Source organism: Propithecus coquereli, unplaced genomic scaffold (genome assembly GCF_000956105.1).
Source record: "Propithecus coquereli isolate 6110/MARCELLA unplaced genomic scaffold, Pcoq_1.0 Scaffold171, whole genome shotgun sequence".
Classification (NCBI taxonomy): Eukaryota; Metazoa; Chordata; class Mammalia; order Primates; family Indriidae; genus Propithecus; species Propithecus coquereli.
In genome coordinates, this window is record NW_012141747.1 from 5,604,100 (window position 1) to 5,620,887 (window position 16,788).

The 16,788-nt window shown below is 50.5% G+C and overlaps 1 protein-coding gene across 1 annotated transcript; it reads left to right on the top strand.

Annotated features, from left to right (window-relative positions):
* Positions 1 to 3,208: 3,208 nt before the first annotated feature.
* On the top strand, positions 3,209 to 11,447 carry ACTR1B (ARP1 actin-related protein 1 homolog B, centractin beta (yeast)). Its single transcript, XM_012641997.1, has 11 exons — positions 3,209 to 3,464; positions 5,400 to 5,464; positions 6,717 to 6,792; positions 7,856 to 7,981; positions 8,323 to 8,447; positions 8,686 to 8,902; positions 9,030 to 9,122; positions 9,229 to 9,403; positions 9,884 to 9,945; positions 10,199 to 10,239; positions 10,434 to 11,447. The coding sequence occupies exons 1-11, from the start codon at positions 3,417 to 3,419 to the stop codon at positions 10,534 to 10,536; spliced, it is 1,131 nt and encodes a 376-aa protein (XP_012497451.1). The 5' UTR covers positions 3,209 to 3,416; the 3' UTR covers positions 10,537 to 11,447.
* The last annotated feature ends 5,341 nt before the right edge of the window (positions 11,448 to 16,788 follow it).

Below are 16,788 nucleotides of genomic sequence, written 5' to 3' on the forward strand. Positions count from 1 at the left end.
GCTCTGTCGAGGATCTAGACATGAGAGAAAAATATTTATTTTTATACTGTCACCCAGGTCTAGAGCGAGAGTCAACAAATTTTTTTTTTTGCAAAGACCAGACAGAAAATATTATAGGCTTTGCAGGCCACATATGTCTCTGTAACATATTCTTTGTTCTTGCTGTTATAACTCTTTAAAAATGTAAAAATCATTGAAAGAAAAACAATGAAACCAACAGCTGGTTCTTTGAGAAAATTAATAAAATATAAAAATGTCTAGCCAGACTGATCAGGCAAAAAGACAGAAGCCACACATTGACAATATCAGAAATGAGAATAGACATCATTATAGATACCACAAACATTAAAATGAAAATAAGCGTATAATATGAACAACTTTTTGCCAATAAACTTGACAAGTTAAATAAAATGGACAAATTTCATGACAAACACAAACTAACAAAGCTTACTTAAGAAGAAATAAATAACCAGAATAGCTCCACATCTATGTTAAAGATTGAATTTGTGGGTAATAACATTCCCACAAAGAAAACTCAAAGCCCAGATGGCTTCACTGGTAAACTCTGTCAATATTTAAGGAAGAAATATCACCAATTCTACTCAAACTCTTCTAGAAAAATTGAAGATGAACGAATACTTCCCAACTCATTCTATGAGACCAATATTATCTTTTTTTTTTCTTTTTTTGAAACAGGGTCTTGACTGTCGCCCTGGCTACAATAGAAACCAGCATTACCTTGATACTAAAGTAGACAAAGATATTATAGGAAAAGAAGACTATAGATCAATATCTTTAATAAACATAGACAAAAATTGTTAAAATTTTAGCAAACCGAATCCAATAATATCTTTAAAAGGATAATACATCATAACCAAGTAGGGTTTATTTCAGGAATGCAAGTTCCTGAAATTGACAGCATCAAAGGCACCCAAGGGGTAGGGGTAACATGCAGGTTAGGAAAGAAGGTGCTGTCTGGGGAATGCTAAGAGGATGGCTGGAGGGAGCAGGCACGGAGTGGCTGCCCCTGGGGGTTTGGGGGATTCACCTCCCTTCCTTTTCTCTCTCTTTTTTTCTCTCTGTTTCTTTCTCCCTCCAAAGAAAGGTTTCTGAGCTCTTCCTCTTGAGAGTTATTTCAGGGTATAATTGAGGAGCCTGCCCTCCCGCCACTGTAGCTCGGTTTGCTCCATAGCCCTCAACAACGCCTACTGTGGGGGCCCTTTTCCAGCGTATGTCTCAGCCGCTCCCCGTCCCAGAGCTGTTTGTTGCGCCACTGCCCAGTGCTCTTGGAGAGTCTTCACAAGCAGGACCCCTGCACTTCTTTGTAAACGCTTATGTGTTTGTCACACAGGTACCTTTTCACTTCAGTTTTTTAAAATTTCATCTTAAAAATCTGTGCATGCACATAATTATTTTTTAATTTTTTTTAATTTGTATACATTTATGGGGTACAAGTGTAATTTTGTCACATGGATATATTGGGTAGTGGTAAAGTCAGAACTTTTAGTGTATCCATCACCCGAATAACATACATTGTATCCATTTGCACACACTAGTTTAAGACAACTCCATACAAAAGTTTACATGATAAACACTAATTCTCCATTCACTCACATTTACCAATGCTCCCTTCCCCATATTAATAAAGACCCAAAGAAAGGTGCCTCATATACTCTTTGGAGACATTCATGCATATAACAGTCTATATTCTGGCTCTTTCTTTACTTCTACTCAACAACATATCCTTAAGTGTGTCATATAGGATTATATAGAACTCTCTCATTATTTTTTTATTTATTTATTTTTTTGAGACAGAGTCTCACTGTGTTGCCCGGGCTAGAGTGCCGTGGCATTATCCTAGCTCACAGCAACCTCAAACTCCTGGGCTTAAGCGATCCTACTGCCTCAGCCTCCCGAGTAGCTGGGACTACAGGCATGCGCCACCATGCCCGGCTAATTTTTTTTTTCTATATATTTTTAGTTGTCCAATTAATTTCTTTCTAATTTTAGTAGAGACGGGGTCTCGCTCTTGCTCAGGCTGGTTTCGAACTCCTGAGCTCAAACAATCCGCCCGCCTCGGCCTCCCAGAGAGCTAGGACCACAGTCTCTCATTATTTTTAATGTCAGCACAGTGGTCCATTTTATGAATGTATAGATGCCAAATGCAAATGAATACACGTCAATAATCTATTTGCATAAAGTTCAGAAACAGGCAATACTAACATGTTTTCAGAATTCGAGATAGAAGTCACCTCTGACGAGGAACATGCCCCTGACTGAGAGGGGTGGGGGCTTCTGGGGTGCTGGCCATGCCCCCTCTCCCCTCCCCCCACTCCTTGAGAGGGGGTCTGACTGTGTTGCCCAGGCCAGAGTGCAGTGGGACGATGACAGCTCACTGTAACCTTGAACTCCTGGGCTCAAGCTATCTTCCCACCTCAGCCTCCCAAGTAGCAGAGATTACAGGCACAACACCACGCCGGCCATGCTGTTTCTTGACCTCAGTGACGGTTATACAAGTGCATCCACATTTCTGCACATTTCTGTATGGCACTGTGCTTCCATATTACAAGGTTTAAGCTCACAGTCTAGCGGGAGAGGTATACATAGAGAGAAACACCTATGGATTCGTTCAGTACATGAATTTAGGACTCAACTGTCTCACACTCTTGTAGCGGCTGAGCCCAGCGCGGCCCGGGCTGCCCGCCTGCTAATCCTAGCTCAGTAATCCTGGGCAGGTTACCTAAGTGTGAGGCTCTTCGGTTTCCTTACCTGTAAAATGGGAATAATAATACAACTGCAGGGATTGAATGTAATCTAGGTAAAGTGGGTAGAAGGGCTCCGCAGGCACTTAGCAGGTGCTCCATCAACGCCAGGACCAATTTACCACAAAACTGTAATTTTTACAAGGAAAAGAATCCTCCTCAGTGCTCAGTAAAGAAATACTTTGGGTGAAATATCCATGGCCGGCCTCTCCTAGGCTCACAAAAGAGCGTGGTCTGAGGCGCTGGAGCGCGGGAGAGCCGTCTTTCTGGACGGGTGATGCGCCCGGTTCACGTTCTACAGCCCGCGTCCCCTTTAAAAACGGAGCCCTGACATCATCCCTCGACGCGGCGCAGCCTACCTTGAAAACGCCCCGGCAGTTCTTCTGGATGGCCTCAATTGGCTGGCCAGCCCCCGGAGGCTCCGCCCCCTGACCCGCAGTCGGCCCCAGGCGTCCGCTGTCAATCGGGCGAGGTGGGAGCGGTGATTGGCCACGGGGCCCGCCCCCCAGAAAGTGCCGCCGGCTCGCGTAGGCTGCGTGCTGGGGGTGGGAGGGGCGCGGCGCCGCGTTGGTAGCCGCCGCCGCCGTCCCTGTCCACCCGCCTGCCGGTGGCTCCTGCAGCCCGCCTGCTGGGCAGGGCCGGCCCGGCCCGGCCATGGAGTCGTACGACATCATCGCCAACCAGCCCGTGGTCATCGACAATGTGAGGCCCGGAAGCCAGGGGGAGGGCAGGCGCCCCGCTCCCGGGGGCGCACGCGGCGGCGCGGGGAGGGATCCCTGCCCTTCTCGGCTCGTCCTCCGCTCACTGCCCGTCCGCTGCTCCCGAGGTGCCCGCTCGGTTCGCCCCAGGGCCTCGCGCAGCCACCTGGCCCTGAAGCCCTGGCCTTGGGGCCAACCCCCTCGCCAGCATCGCGGAGCCCTTTCCCTGAGCCCTCGCCGAGCTGAGCGGGGAAGTCCAGGAGAACTAGAGTGACAGCTGGGCGGCCAGCTGGTGCACCTGTGCGTCAGGCGGGCGACGGCGCACTTCAGACCCTTCTCTGTTGAGAGTGGAGTCACTGGGCAGGTTTCGACCCCAGCCCCTTTACCATTCTTCGGCCCTGGCTCTGGCTGCCTGGTGGAGGTGGGATTTGCATTTGCCCTTTTGCACATTGCTGGCCTCATCTTTTGGAGAGGGTTGGCCAGGTGATCTCAACAACAGCACATCCCAGGGGGCTGCACCCCAAGGCAAAAAATGCAAGTTACTCTCTACCAGCCACATGTCCACCACCACTTGGTTGCCCTTTTGGCTACTTTGACCCTCTTCTGAGAGGCTCCCTGTGCTGAGCAGAAATTCCATTGCCAGCAGGACAGTGAAGAATTTAGGGCCACTGTTCCCAGGCCGGACAAGCAGTTTGGGGTAATTGTCTGGAAGCCTCAGAGGAAAGATATCTGGCTTCCTGTGGCCTTGTCCTTCAGCACGGGGGCTCAGCTTGCTTTCACTTACCCTGGGGGAATTTCTGGCCTCAGAGCCCTGACACGGGAAGAAAATAAGGGCTGGGGCCTATGGATCTGCCCCTAGCTGGGTACTCACCTCTGGAGTGTGGGCCTTGAAGTTTTTTGATAATGACTCACTTCTGCTCTTTCTGGGATCTGTCTCCCTACCACATGACCCTGTGGGGTCCCTGAATGGCTGTCTTTGTTGGGAGTACCCATGTGGGCTCCCCTGAGTCACAGCAGGGGATGTGTAATAAGGAGCCTAGAACTGGGCCTGGGGATGTGCTGTTACACCAGCTCTCCAGGAGGCTATAGGAAGGACTAGGCTACTTTGTTTCTTGTTGGGCAAATAATTCATGTAGGCTGATCCACAGGCTTATGAGTTCAGAAGGCAACTGCTTGGCCCCTCTGGGGTTCCAGCCCCTAGTCTGTAACTTGTAGGTGTTTATTTCTCCTCGTCCTGGAGGGTTGTGATGAAGATTGGTGGGAAGGGGGTTTGAGAAGCTGGTTCCTTCTCTGGGTGAGAGGTTTCTAAAATACCAGGTTATTTTGGGAATCCTAAGTCCAGTTTCCAGGCAGGAGCAGTGGCAGGACCAAATCATTCTCCTTGTAGTCTCTGGGTAGCCACTGGAGGAAAGGTGCCAGTTGTCCCATGCACCCAGTGGTCTTCCCCAGCAAGCCCTGTATGTGGTCCATGTCTGCTGGGGGCGGTGGGGGAGCTGTTGGGAAAAAAACATGCTGAGAGTAGTTTGTGCCATAGCATCCTCCTGCCTAGAGCTGGTGCTTGAGTGTGTACAGGAGAATGTACTTAGTGGTTTCTCAGTCTCTGTGCTATTGACATTCTGGGCTGGATAATTATCGTTAGTGGAGTCTGGCCTGTGCGTTATAGGACGTTTAGCAGCATCCCTGGCTTCTACCACTAGATACCAGCACCCCACCTCCCTCCCCAGTTGCCAGACATTGCCAAGTGTTCCCAGGGCTGGGAGATACAAAATTGCCCCCAGTTTTGAACCACTGTTATACTTGTAAATGATCTTGTCCTCTTGGCAGGATCTCTGGCTTCCTGCTCCGCCTGCCTTGGAGGGACAGCAAGCTCTCTCCACTGCAGGCCACTACCTTCATCTGGAGGTGAATGTTGGGAGCTAAACATTGTTTTTCCTTGCAGGGGTCAGGGGTGATCAAGGCTGGCTTTGCAGGAGACCAGATTCCCAAGTACTGTTTCCCAAACTAGTAAGTGTTGGCTCAGGAAGCAGCCCCCTAACCCTTTTGTTTGCTTCCCTTGAGAACATTGGCCCTGTGTCACAGCTGTCTTTGAGGACAACTCTTGCCCCTACCTGTAAGGAAAAACACGAAATTTGTGAGGTTGATACTACCCAGAGAGCTCTGAAAGGGTAAGGCAGGTGCTCGGGGTTTCCTCTTACTCTTTGGAGTCTCATTTGGTCTCTCCTTGAGCCAGTGAGGAGAAGCAGCCAGCATTCCCGTGGGGTGGGGTGGGGTGTGGTAGCAGCCGCAGAATAAAAGGGAGATATCTCCAAAGGGAGACCTAAGCTTGGAGCAGAATGAATAGGGAATTGTAACCCCCAGCCACCCCTTCCTCTCTAGCAATGTTTTTTTTCAGGGCTTATTTATTTTCAGACTCTAGAAAATGTTTCGTTTCAGTCAAGGGAGGTCTTTCCCTGGATGGGGCTGGTGGTGGCAGGAGTAAGAGGGAGGTGCAAACCCAGAGAGAGCCTGGAGTGCTCCTTAGGCCACCCTAGCCCTCAGGAGTGCCTCTTCCCCAATCCTGGAGGCTTTAGAATTATTGTCCTAAAGGCAGAGAGGACAGAGGAAGAGCCTAAGGCCCCCAAAGTGGCTTGCCATAGGCCCCAGGCCTGGTCTGTGGACAGAGCCAGCATGGAGCGCCTTGGCTTCCACTTTCCTCTCTGAACTCTTTGTGGGTATAATTAAAGGTTCCTGTTGATGTATGGGGAGCTTGGGTCAAATTTCGGAATGGCAGTTCATCAGATCTTACAGTTTCCAAGAACTGACTCTATTGTGGTAGCCCTCGCAATGGGAAGGGGCAGCATCCTCCGAGTGAGAAAGGGCTGTGCAAGGAAGCCCCGATCTGGCTTCCTGGGGCTGCCCTCCCCCTGCCTGCTGCCAATGAGGGCAGTCTGCCCCCCGAAGTCAAGAGCATGGGCTGAGTCATTATGGGTGCAGAAGGCTGACCCTCTGCCAGGTCTGGGCCATGGAAGCTGGGATTTCAGCCCTCTGTGGGAGGGACACCGTTCCTTCTGGCCCTGAGCTTCCTGTCTTGCCAAGGCCCACTCTGTAGGCCCATATCCATATCCCATAGGCCCCAGTTCCACCCTGTGCCCCATGGCCAAATTCTGGTGCTTTAGAGGACAATTACCCTCTGGACCATTGGAGTTGGACTTTGGTTTCGCTAGACACATGCTCAGCCGTGGCCCCTGCCCACCTCACTGATTTTATGTCCTCACAGTGTCGGGCGGCCTAAGCACATGCGGGTGATGGCTGGAGCCCTAGAAGGGGACCTCTTCATCGGACCAAAAGCAGAGGTAATACCACGGAGCCTGCCTTTCCCTGGGTTTGGGTCCTCAGTCATAGGGGCACTGGCCAGTGGTCAGAGGGCTCTGTTCTCAGGCCTCTGCAGGTACCCTCTTGGTCCCCTCCTCCATCATGTACCAGCTGTGGATCGCTGCACTGTGCACCTCCCCTCTGTGAGATGGAGTGACGGTTCATGTTCTAGGGAACATGGGTAGACCTCATCATATCATGTCTTTCGGAAGCTATTTGGAAGCTACAGAGGAAAGAACTAATTCAAAAGTGACTTAAGAGTCAGAATCACCCAGACTTGCTGACTGCTCTGATGAGAGCCATGGGAGCTGCCTCTCATGCTCTATCTGGGTGACCTGCCTAGGGGCTGCAGGGCCAGATCAGAGCCTCAGGAGGAGCAGACAGGGGTGTGGGGAGAATTGGGCAAGCTCAGTTTGGGCATTTGGGGAACACAGCCTGGGGTGCTGGGGCATGCATGGGGCATGGTTCTGGGCCTGGAGAGGGGAGGCCTGAGGGGTACAAATGTGGGGCTCTCAGGAGATGGGGTCAATAGGAGTCGAGGTAGATGAAAGGAGCTTAGTAGTGCTCAGCAGGAAGGGGTGTGCCTGGGGAGACAGGGCAGGCGGAGGCAGCATGTGGGTGCAGGGGCTGTGGAGAACTGATGAAGGGCTGGCTGGGAGTGGGGTGGTAGGCGCAGGAGGGGCCATGTTGGATCAGCCAGGAGGAGGCGCTGGTGCTGACAGGAAGTGGTGGGGATGGAAGCTGGCAGTGTGCTAGGAGAGGATGGGGAGCACACACCACTGAGAGCGGAGGAGTGAGAAGCGTGGCTGTGGGCTGTGGGATGGGAGGGGCGTGTCGCTACCCTCTCTGATCCCAGCCAGAAGCTAGCTGGGCTCTGAGAGCTGGAGAAGCTGCTGGACAGTTGAAGCTGTGCTGAGCCTGAGGACACTCAGTGAGCAGGATGGTTCTAGTCAGGGCAGGTGGGGGGCAGCTTCCAGGAGGGTGGGCAGCAACTGCTGGGCGAGGGCCCTGGTGCCACATCTGGCCATCCCACCCCCTCCCCAGGAGCACCGGGGGCTGCTGGCCATCCGCTACCCCATGGAGCATGGCGTGGTGCGAGACTGGAACGACATGGAGCGCATCTGGCAATACGTCTACTCCAAGGATCAGCTGCAGACCTTCTCTGAGGAGGTGGGGCAGCCAGCCCCTCCCACCGGGCTCTGAACTCCCTCCTCTGCTTCCTTCCTGGTCGGGCTCCCACATTTCCTCTCTGCATGTTGAGAGGGGAACATACCTTTTCACTGTGGGTCTGGGTGTATATATGTAGCCAGCGGCTGCCAGGCAAAATTTTCCAGAAAGAGCTAGATCTTCAAAAGAGTAACTGCTGGCAAATAACAGGATGGTGCCCTCAGGAAGGAAAGGAGGCTGCAACTACCTGTGCTCATAGTGGGCTCCCTGGCTCTCTGGGAAGATCCTTTTAGGGCCTAGCATGTTGCCTTTGTGCATGCCTATTACTCTCCCGTCTCCCGTAGCATCCTGTTCTTCTAACGGAGGCCCCGCTCAACCCAAGTAAGAACCGGGAGAAGGCAGCAGAGGTGTTCTTTGAGACCTTCAACGTGCCGGCCCTGTTCATCTCCATGCAGGCCGTGCTCAGTCTGTGAGTACTCCCTAAACCCTGGGCTCCCGAGTCTCCATCCTCCCCATGCTGTCCTCCTACTTGTGATGACCAGGCATCTGACTTCCTTGGAGAAACAGCCCCTTGATGACTGTCCCTTTAGGGAGTTCCTCGTGTCCCTTTTTCAGACTAGTTAATGCAAATGTCCCAGGGTCCCTTACGGGATGAGGAGGTCCCCATGCCTCAGTGGCTGAGGTGAGGGATGCTGACCTGGTGACAGGTACGCAACAGGACGCACAACAGGAGTGGTTTTAGACTCTGGGGACGGGGTCACTCACGCAGTCCCCATCTATGAGGGCTTTGCCATGCCACACTCCATCATGCGGGTGGACATTGCTGGCCGTGATGTCTCCCGCTATCTCCGGCTGCTGCTGCGTAAGGAAGGGGTCGACTTTCACACCTCAGCTGAATTTGAGGTTGTCCGGACCATCAAAGAGGTGATGAGGGGCAGGAGGGTGTGGACATGACCTGGGGTGCTGGGGAGCGGGGTGGCACCAAGGTTGAGCCCTGGGCTGCGGGTATCCTGGCTGCAGCCTTCTGAGGGTTGCATCCCTGTCCCCACAGCGAGCCTGCTACCTGTCCATCAACCCGCAGAAAGACGAGGCTCTGGAGACGGAGAAGGTGCAGTACACCTTGCCAGACGGCAGCATGCTCGATGTAAGTGGCCAGGCCTGGCACTGGGAGGGGCAGCGGTGTTAGGCCTGGAGGAGGAGGAGGCCTGGCTTCCTGGGGTACCTGTCTGCCTCAACCTTGTGCTCCAAAGGTGGGGCCTGCACGATTCCGGGCTCCCGAGCTGCTGTTCCAGCCAGACCTGGTAGGGGAGGAGAGTGAGGGGCTCCACGAGGTGCTGGCCTTCGCCATCCACAAGTCCGACATGGACCTTCGCCGGACACTATTTGCCAACATTGTGCTTTCGGGTGGCTCAACGCTTTTTAAAGGTACTGTGGTTTAGGAGGTGGGGGTGTTAAAACAAGGTGAAGGGCAGCTGGACCCTCAGAGACTGTGCCCCCCTCTCAGAGCATGGACATGACCATTTTCTATTGGCTTTTTGGTAGTGCTCAGTGAGCATTTTTTTTTAAAGACCAAGATTTAAAATTAAATTTTATTTCCTCTGAATGTATTGTGGGGTATCAGCTGAGAAAGCATGTGGGGTCAGGTGGAACAGTGTGACTTGGGGTTTCATCTCACGTGGCCTCTCTGAGGAAGCTGGGCCCACCTGCAGCCATGGAGCTGGATCTTTTCTCCCTCGGAGTGGCTCACCCTGCCCCTAGTTCTGGGGAGAACTGCCGAGAGGGACAGCAGCAACTGGTGGGGAGGGGGCTGAAGGTTGGATTTGGGGAGCTAGTAGCAAGGAGGTCGAACATGGGTCCTGGGCTCTGCCAGCCTTGTGTTCACAGGCTTCAGCCTTGTGTTCACAGGCTTTGGTGACCGATTACTAAGTGAAGTGAAGAAGCTTGCCCCAAAGGATGTCAAAATCAAGGTGAGGTTCGAGTCCCCCTGGGGCACCAGGAGTGCTGGGCAACCTCGGCTTGGGGAGGAAGGGCACATGCCACCTCCAGACGGCCTCTCCTGTCCATGCTCACCCAGCCCTGCTCCTCCTGGTTTGGCTGTGCCCACTCCTCCCAGCTGCTGCCCTGCCTGGCTGGCCTCGGCCCTGGGGAGATGCCCCCTAGGCTGGGAGGGTGACCGCTGTGTGGGGACTGGGCATTTACGTGGCCACTTGTCCCCTCTAGATCTCAGCCCCTCAGGAACGGCTGTACTCCACGTGGATCGGGTGAGGCGGGGCTCAAGGGGAGGGCTCTGGGAGGAGACCATTTTGCCCTGGACGCTTCTCCCAGGGTTGGCCCAGGCCAGGTGGAGGTGGGTGGATTTCACTCCCAGGTAAGGGAAAGGGAGCTCTGAGTGCCCAGGGAGGGCAGTCGGCTCAGCCCACAGGTCCACAAAAACACTATCCCTCCGTCCTCACAGTGGCTCCATCCTGGCCTCGCTGGACACTTTTAAGAAGATGTGGGTATCCAAAAAGGAGTATGAAGAGGATGGCTCCCGTGCTATTCATCGCAAAACCTTCTAGTGCACCAGGAGGGTGGAGCATGTTGGGAGAATGGGAGGAAGAGGGAGCCAGAACCCTTAACCCTTTTTGGTCTGGGCTCACATACTAGGCTTAGGGTCCCCTGCATGCCCTGAACCCGTGGGCAGGTGGTGCAGCAGTGCTCCCCTGCAGCCCTTGCCCCCCCGCCCCGCCGCCACACACATATACATACACACACGGTAATGTTTAGCTGCGTGGATGGGAATCTTGAGTTGGAGCATAGGAATTGAGGAGGCCAGTGTTGGGTTGTTCTGGGTGTCCCTTCGGCAGGGCCAGTTAGGCCTGTGGTTCCTTGCTCTGAGTCTCAGGGCTGCTTCCTGGAGCTCCCAGGGCCAGAGTGCCTGGATGCCTGTGTAACTAGCCTTGGGGAGCAGGTGGACCAGGGGTGGCCCACAGGTCCACTGGTGCGTCGTTGCGTCCATCGCCACCTCCTCTTCCTGACCTGAAAGGGCAGTCTAGACCCTTTCACATGCTGTCTTCCTGGACAGAGCCCTGGTGGAGGGCAGAGTACTGGGTAGTCTTCTGTCCCCAGCGAGGGGGTGTGGCCCGGGTCAGACCCTCCAGAGCCTGGGCAGAGGATGAGCAGTTGTCACGCTCTCCCCTTCAAAGCACTTCATTGACTTGCTGCTCCCTCTCCTTTACCCCCAATTCCCTGGACGGGAAAGGATTAATGGTCTTCACTTGTTGAGGGGAAGCCACTTAATCAGGAGTCAGACCTGAGGAGGTAGGGGACATTTCCTTCTCTACCTCCCCTAAGAAAGAGATCATCGCTTTCGCTGTGGACAGGACCCCACCACCCTCTTCCAGATATGTACAATAATTTATCACAGTTGCCTGAAAAAAAAAAACAAAACTTTTTTTAAAAACCATTATAGTAATAATTATGGACAAGGCACAATGTGTGGCTCTGTTTTCTTTGGTTCTTTGTGCTGTTGTTTGCTCATCCATCCCTGGGGACTTTCAGAGAAAGGACCAGAGAGAACGCAGTGTGGCTCCGGCTCTAGCTCAGAAGCATGAGCATTTCAGTGGTTGGCAGGGCAACGTGGCATAGGAGGCCCCAGGAGGCTGGGCTGTCACCCTGGAGCATAATTCCCAAGCCTCGTTACCTGCTTGCTACAGTCCACCAGGGGAAGCAGAGAACAAGGGTGCCTTCATCTGCTTTGTTCCTGGGCAGGACCTAGGAGCATGGAGGCATCACCTGTTCTGTTGGACGCTTCTGTGCGCCCTATTCAGCCAGGGCTAAGGCTGGCAGACACTAGCAATGATGCAGGCTCATCAGTTCAGACAGGTTGGGGTAGGGAAGGGAGAAAAGGGAAGGAAAAGGCTAAGAATCAGGGGGAGGAGGGGCAGAAGAGTCCAAGGGAGCAGTGAGGAAATAAGTGTCTGCTCTTTTCTTCCTTGATTAAATATTTGAGCACCTACTGTGTGTCTGGGAGGGTTCCATGTATTTGGGCAAATGGTAGACAAGACACATCCTTGCCCCAACAAACATACAGGTCCAGAGTAAGAGAAACAGGCCATTTCAGAGTTGTGGGGACAAAGAGTACAGGCATCTAACCCAACAGGTGGGGCAGGCTGACTCACAAGGGCCCTGGTGTTAGCCAGATGGGGGGAAGGTGTTCCAGGCAGAGGTAAGAGCTCAAAGAAGCACCTGGGACCAGTGGGGCTGGAGAGAAGGGCGTGCACCCAATGCCTTGGCAAGGAAGGGTAAGTGGTCTCCTATGGCTATAGTGTGAAATAAACCAAAAAAGTTTTGATGGGTCGGGCTGGCATGTGGAGGACCTTGAGGGGGTTGTTAGCTGTGTTTTGGGTGCTGGGCTGCCAGCCGTGGAAAGTTGGTGACCAGACCTGTGTGTTGAAGGCAGTCGAGGTTATAGGGGACAAGGGAGGGCCCAGAACTGAGGAGACCAGGCAGGAGGGGAGAAAGCACTGAATGAGACCTATCTGCACAGGACATTTTGTGAGGCTTGATGGTCACAGGGCAGTTACACTGGCACGTGTCCTCAAAGGAAAAACAATTTGTGCCAAGAACTCTGTTAGGATACCCTCCCAACCGACTCCTCCCACAGGGTTTTGTCCTTGGTTCCATTGAGCCCCAGCCTGGAGCCTTGTCACTTGACTCCTGCCTCTTTCTTATCTCCCCCTCACTCAGTTACCGAGTCCCATGGTTCTGTGGTACCTTTCCCACCATCCTTTCTTTTCCAATATGGCCACCACCACCCTAGTTCATGACCACAGCTCCATTCTCCTGCCCACCTGATCCATTTGCTCTTGGACCTAAAGGCCAGATAACTTTGGTTCTGGCACTTCCTACTCCAGAATGTCAAGCGATTCTGTTCTCCACTGCCTGGGGAAAGGAAACCAAACTGATGTGATGCTGGTAAAATCACCTTCGTAAACCACCCATTGTTGCATTTGGTTAAAGCCCCTTGAGATGCTTCTCCCCTGTGGTAGGCTTACCCATCATCGTGTCCTTTGCCTGCTAGCCTCTGCTCATGCTGTTCTCTCCATGGGAATGGCCTTTATGTCCATCAAAATCCCATTCTTCAAGGCAAAGCACAGTGTGGCATCCTCCCTGCCCCCTCTTCTGGCAGGGATAGCATGGTTAGACAGCTCAGGCTCTGCTGGGATTCTCGCTGTTGGAGAGAAGCTGCAGATAGCTGCAGAAGGAAGATAGTATGGCTGGAATGAACCTTGGGTTGGACTAGAGTTGGAGGTAGTGTGAACTCATGCTTTTGATATACATACCAATAGACACAGAAGTAAATGCATGTACATGTGAGAGCCAGGGCTAGAATATATACACGCATTTCCTAGCTCTGTCTGCTGGGAAGGCCTAGAAGCAGTGACATCGGAGTAGCAATAAGCACATAGAATGTCCAGATCTTGGTTTCTAAATACCATTCTGGTAAAAAGTTCATTCTGTACTTGCAGATAGTTTAATGAATACCATTAGAATGAGGACTATGTTCTTCCTTGGTGAGGGGACCAGGATCCAGTTAAGCTGCTAAGTGGCCATAGGTCCAGATGGAGCCGACTTCTATCCAAGAGCAAAGATTTGGTCCTTCTAGTGGGGCACATTACATTTTCCCTGAGACAGGGAAAATGCAAGATGAGCCTGGAATATCTTGTGGTACCATAAAATAAAGAAGCACTTAAAAAAAGATGGGGCTTGTGTCAAGGACACAGGAACAGCTTGGAGTGCCCAATGCTCAAATCTGCAGTGGATGATAAGCCATAGCATAAAATATCTGTGACTCATACTGATATAAGTAAATGAGTAAATATATACATGGGGGAGAAGGAACAGCTCTCCCTTACAGTAGAATTCCAATGAATGTCAAAGGAATAATGGAAAAAGAAAATCACCGTTAAGCAACCACAGTGACAATTGTTGCAGGCAAGAATGGATGCAAAAATCAGTGAGCAAAAATAAGGATATTTGCATTTTCTCAGAGTATCTCCCTACAAGATGCTTATTGATTACAGAAGGAAAAATAGCTTTATGGTAGAGAAACCCAGTAAACACCACCTTAGCAAAATGGTCAAAGTTTACATCTTCAGTAGTAAGTCATTGTCTCTTGATGGTGCTCTAAGCGGGCCCAGTTTCACTTGTGATATTCATGCGTCACCTCAATCTACCCAGCAGCAAGCAACAGGCAAACCCAGATAGAGGCAGTCTGCAAATTAATGGCTCAGTTCTCTTGTTCAAAAGTGACGAGTCATGAAGACAAGACCAAGTACAACGTGAGACCCTGGGTTGGAAAAGACCTTACTGAGCTTTGCCCCGCAAAATCCAGATAAGTCCTATTGATTAGTTAATAGTACTGCATCAGTGTTACTTTCTCGATCTCAATGATTGTACTACAGTAATGGCAGGTGTTAACATTAGGGAAAATTGAGTGGAAGGTAAATAGGAACTCTGTACTATTTTTGTAACTTTCCTCTAAGTCTAAAATTATTTTAAAATAAAAAATGAGGGGGAAAAAGAGCTCAGGCTCTGGAGCTAAATGGTCTGGGTTCGCAATCCTGCCACTACAAATTGCTAGCTACGTAATCCTGAGCTGTTCCTAGGTTTCCCCATCTCTATCATGGGGGTGATAATAATAGCACCTGCCTCATGGGTTTATTAACAGCCTGGAAGATGAGCCTGGAATGTTTTGTGCTAGAAAATAAAAGAAGTGCTCAAAGAATGATAGGGGCATGTCAGAAGGTCACAGGAGCTTGAAGAGGTTCCCACTGGCCGAATTTGGAACAAATTAAATATCAAAAAATAATGATAGACATGGATTATAATCCACTGAATAACATAAGAAAGCATGAATCTATACTGATATAAATAAATAAATTGAAAGTTTGATGAGAAACAGGTATTGACATCACAAAATATTAACCCATAAGATACTTGCTAAAGAGCAACTTCACAGTGGAGAAGTTTGGCAGACATTAGCTTAATCAAGTGACCAAAGTAAACCTCATCAGCAATGGGACAAGTCAGCATCATGTGCCTCCCAAGAAGGGTATAACATCACTTGCCCGAGATGCATAACCTGAATCCAATCACAAGGAAACAAACTCTCAAAAGTGTCAAGGTCAGGAGAGTCAAGGAAATATTGAGGAACTGTTCCAGACGGGACAACCAAAGGCAACACATGATTCTGAACCGGATCCTTTTGCTATAGAAGACATTATTGGAACTTTTAGCAAAACTTGAATAGAATCTGAGGATTAGATGGTAGAAATATATAAATCGTCCTTCCTGATTTTGATGGTCATATTGTGGGTTTTAAGAGAATGTCTTTGTAAGAAATACACACTTAATAAAGGTGATGGGGCATCAGATCAGCAACTTCCTCTCAAATAGTCCTGGGAAAATGTTCTTCATTCCGTACTTGCAGATAGTTTAATAAATACCATTAGAGCGAGGCCTATATTCTTCCTTGGTGAGGGGAGATGGGATCCAATTTCTAAGATGGAGCCCACTTCTAACTCAGGAGCAAAGGTTTGGTCCTCCTAGTAGGGGACATTATATTTCCTCTTGGACTCTAGGGCTCTCAGTTACCAAGAGGCAAGGAAATGAGCTATTCACGTTTACATGGTTAGCCCAAAGCAGAGGTTCTCAGCCTTCATGTTTAAAGTTCTGAGGCCTGGGTTCCACCCCTAGATACTCTGCTTTAATGGTCTGGGTGTGGCTTGGGCACTGGGATTTGTAGAAGATTCCCAGGTGATTCTGATGTGCAGCTAAATATGAGACACACTTACCTAGGAGGTGGGTGTTGAATTCACTGGTCTGTGTATTACTTTCCTATTACTGCCATAAAATAATTATCCCAAACTTAGTGGCTTAAAAGAACACAAATATATAGTTCTGTGTAGGTTCAATGTGGGTCTCACTGGGCTAAAATCTAAGTGTCAGCAGGAATTCGTTCCTTTCTGGAAACTGTAGGGGAGAATCATTTCCTTGCCTTTCCCAGCTTTTAGAGGCTACTTGCATTCCGTGTTTCCTGGCCCCCTTCCTCCATCCAGCAACGTTGCATCTCTCTGGCCATTCCAACATAGTCACATCTCTCTCTTCTGCCTCCCTTGTGTTTTTGGAACCCACCTAGAGAATCTGGCATAATCTCCCTATTTTAAGGCCAACTGATTAGGAACCTTAACTCCATCTGCAGTCTTAATTCCTTTTTGCTATGTGACCTAACATAGTCACAGATTCTGAGATTAGGACATGGACATCTTTGGGGGATCATTAGTCTGCCTACCACTGTCTGGACATATCCTAGAGATTTTTCTTTCTTTAGGAGTGAATTGGTTAAAATTTAAATTAAAAAAAAAAGAGCAAGGACTTGGAAATGAGGGAGGAAGAAGACTGGATCAATGATGTGGGGAGTCAAAAGCACCCCCTAAACAGTTTGGATTAGAAGAGAGGGGAAAGGGAAAGGGAAGTGCAGGCCAGCCAGACAGGAGGGCTTAGTGGCAGCACCAGACCAGTCTTAAAGGTAAGTTATTGGAAAACTTGCTAGAACAGCATTTAAGGTGAGAATGCCAGGGTTAGATTTAATAGATGGCCATCTGGGGACTCTCCTTCCAAGAGGGAAGGGCCTCGAAGGACAGATAAATGTTTGGGCATTTCCTGGAAACAGAGCTAATGACAGCAAGGAATGGAAGCAATAGCTCTGACTACACCTTCTAGACAGGGTCAGCCAAGATAGGAGAAAGGGCTTTTTTCTTTGACTG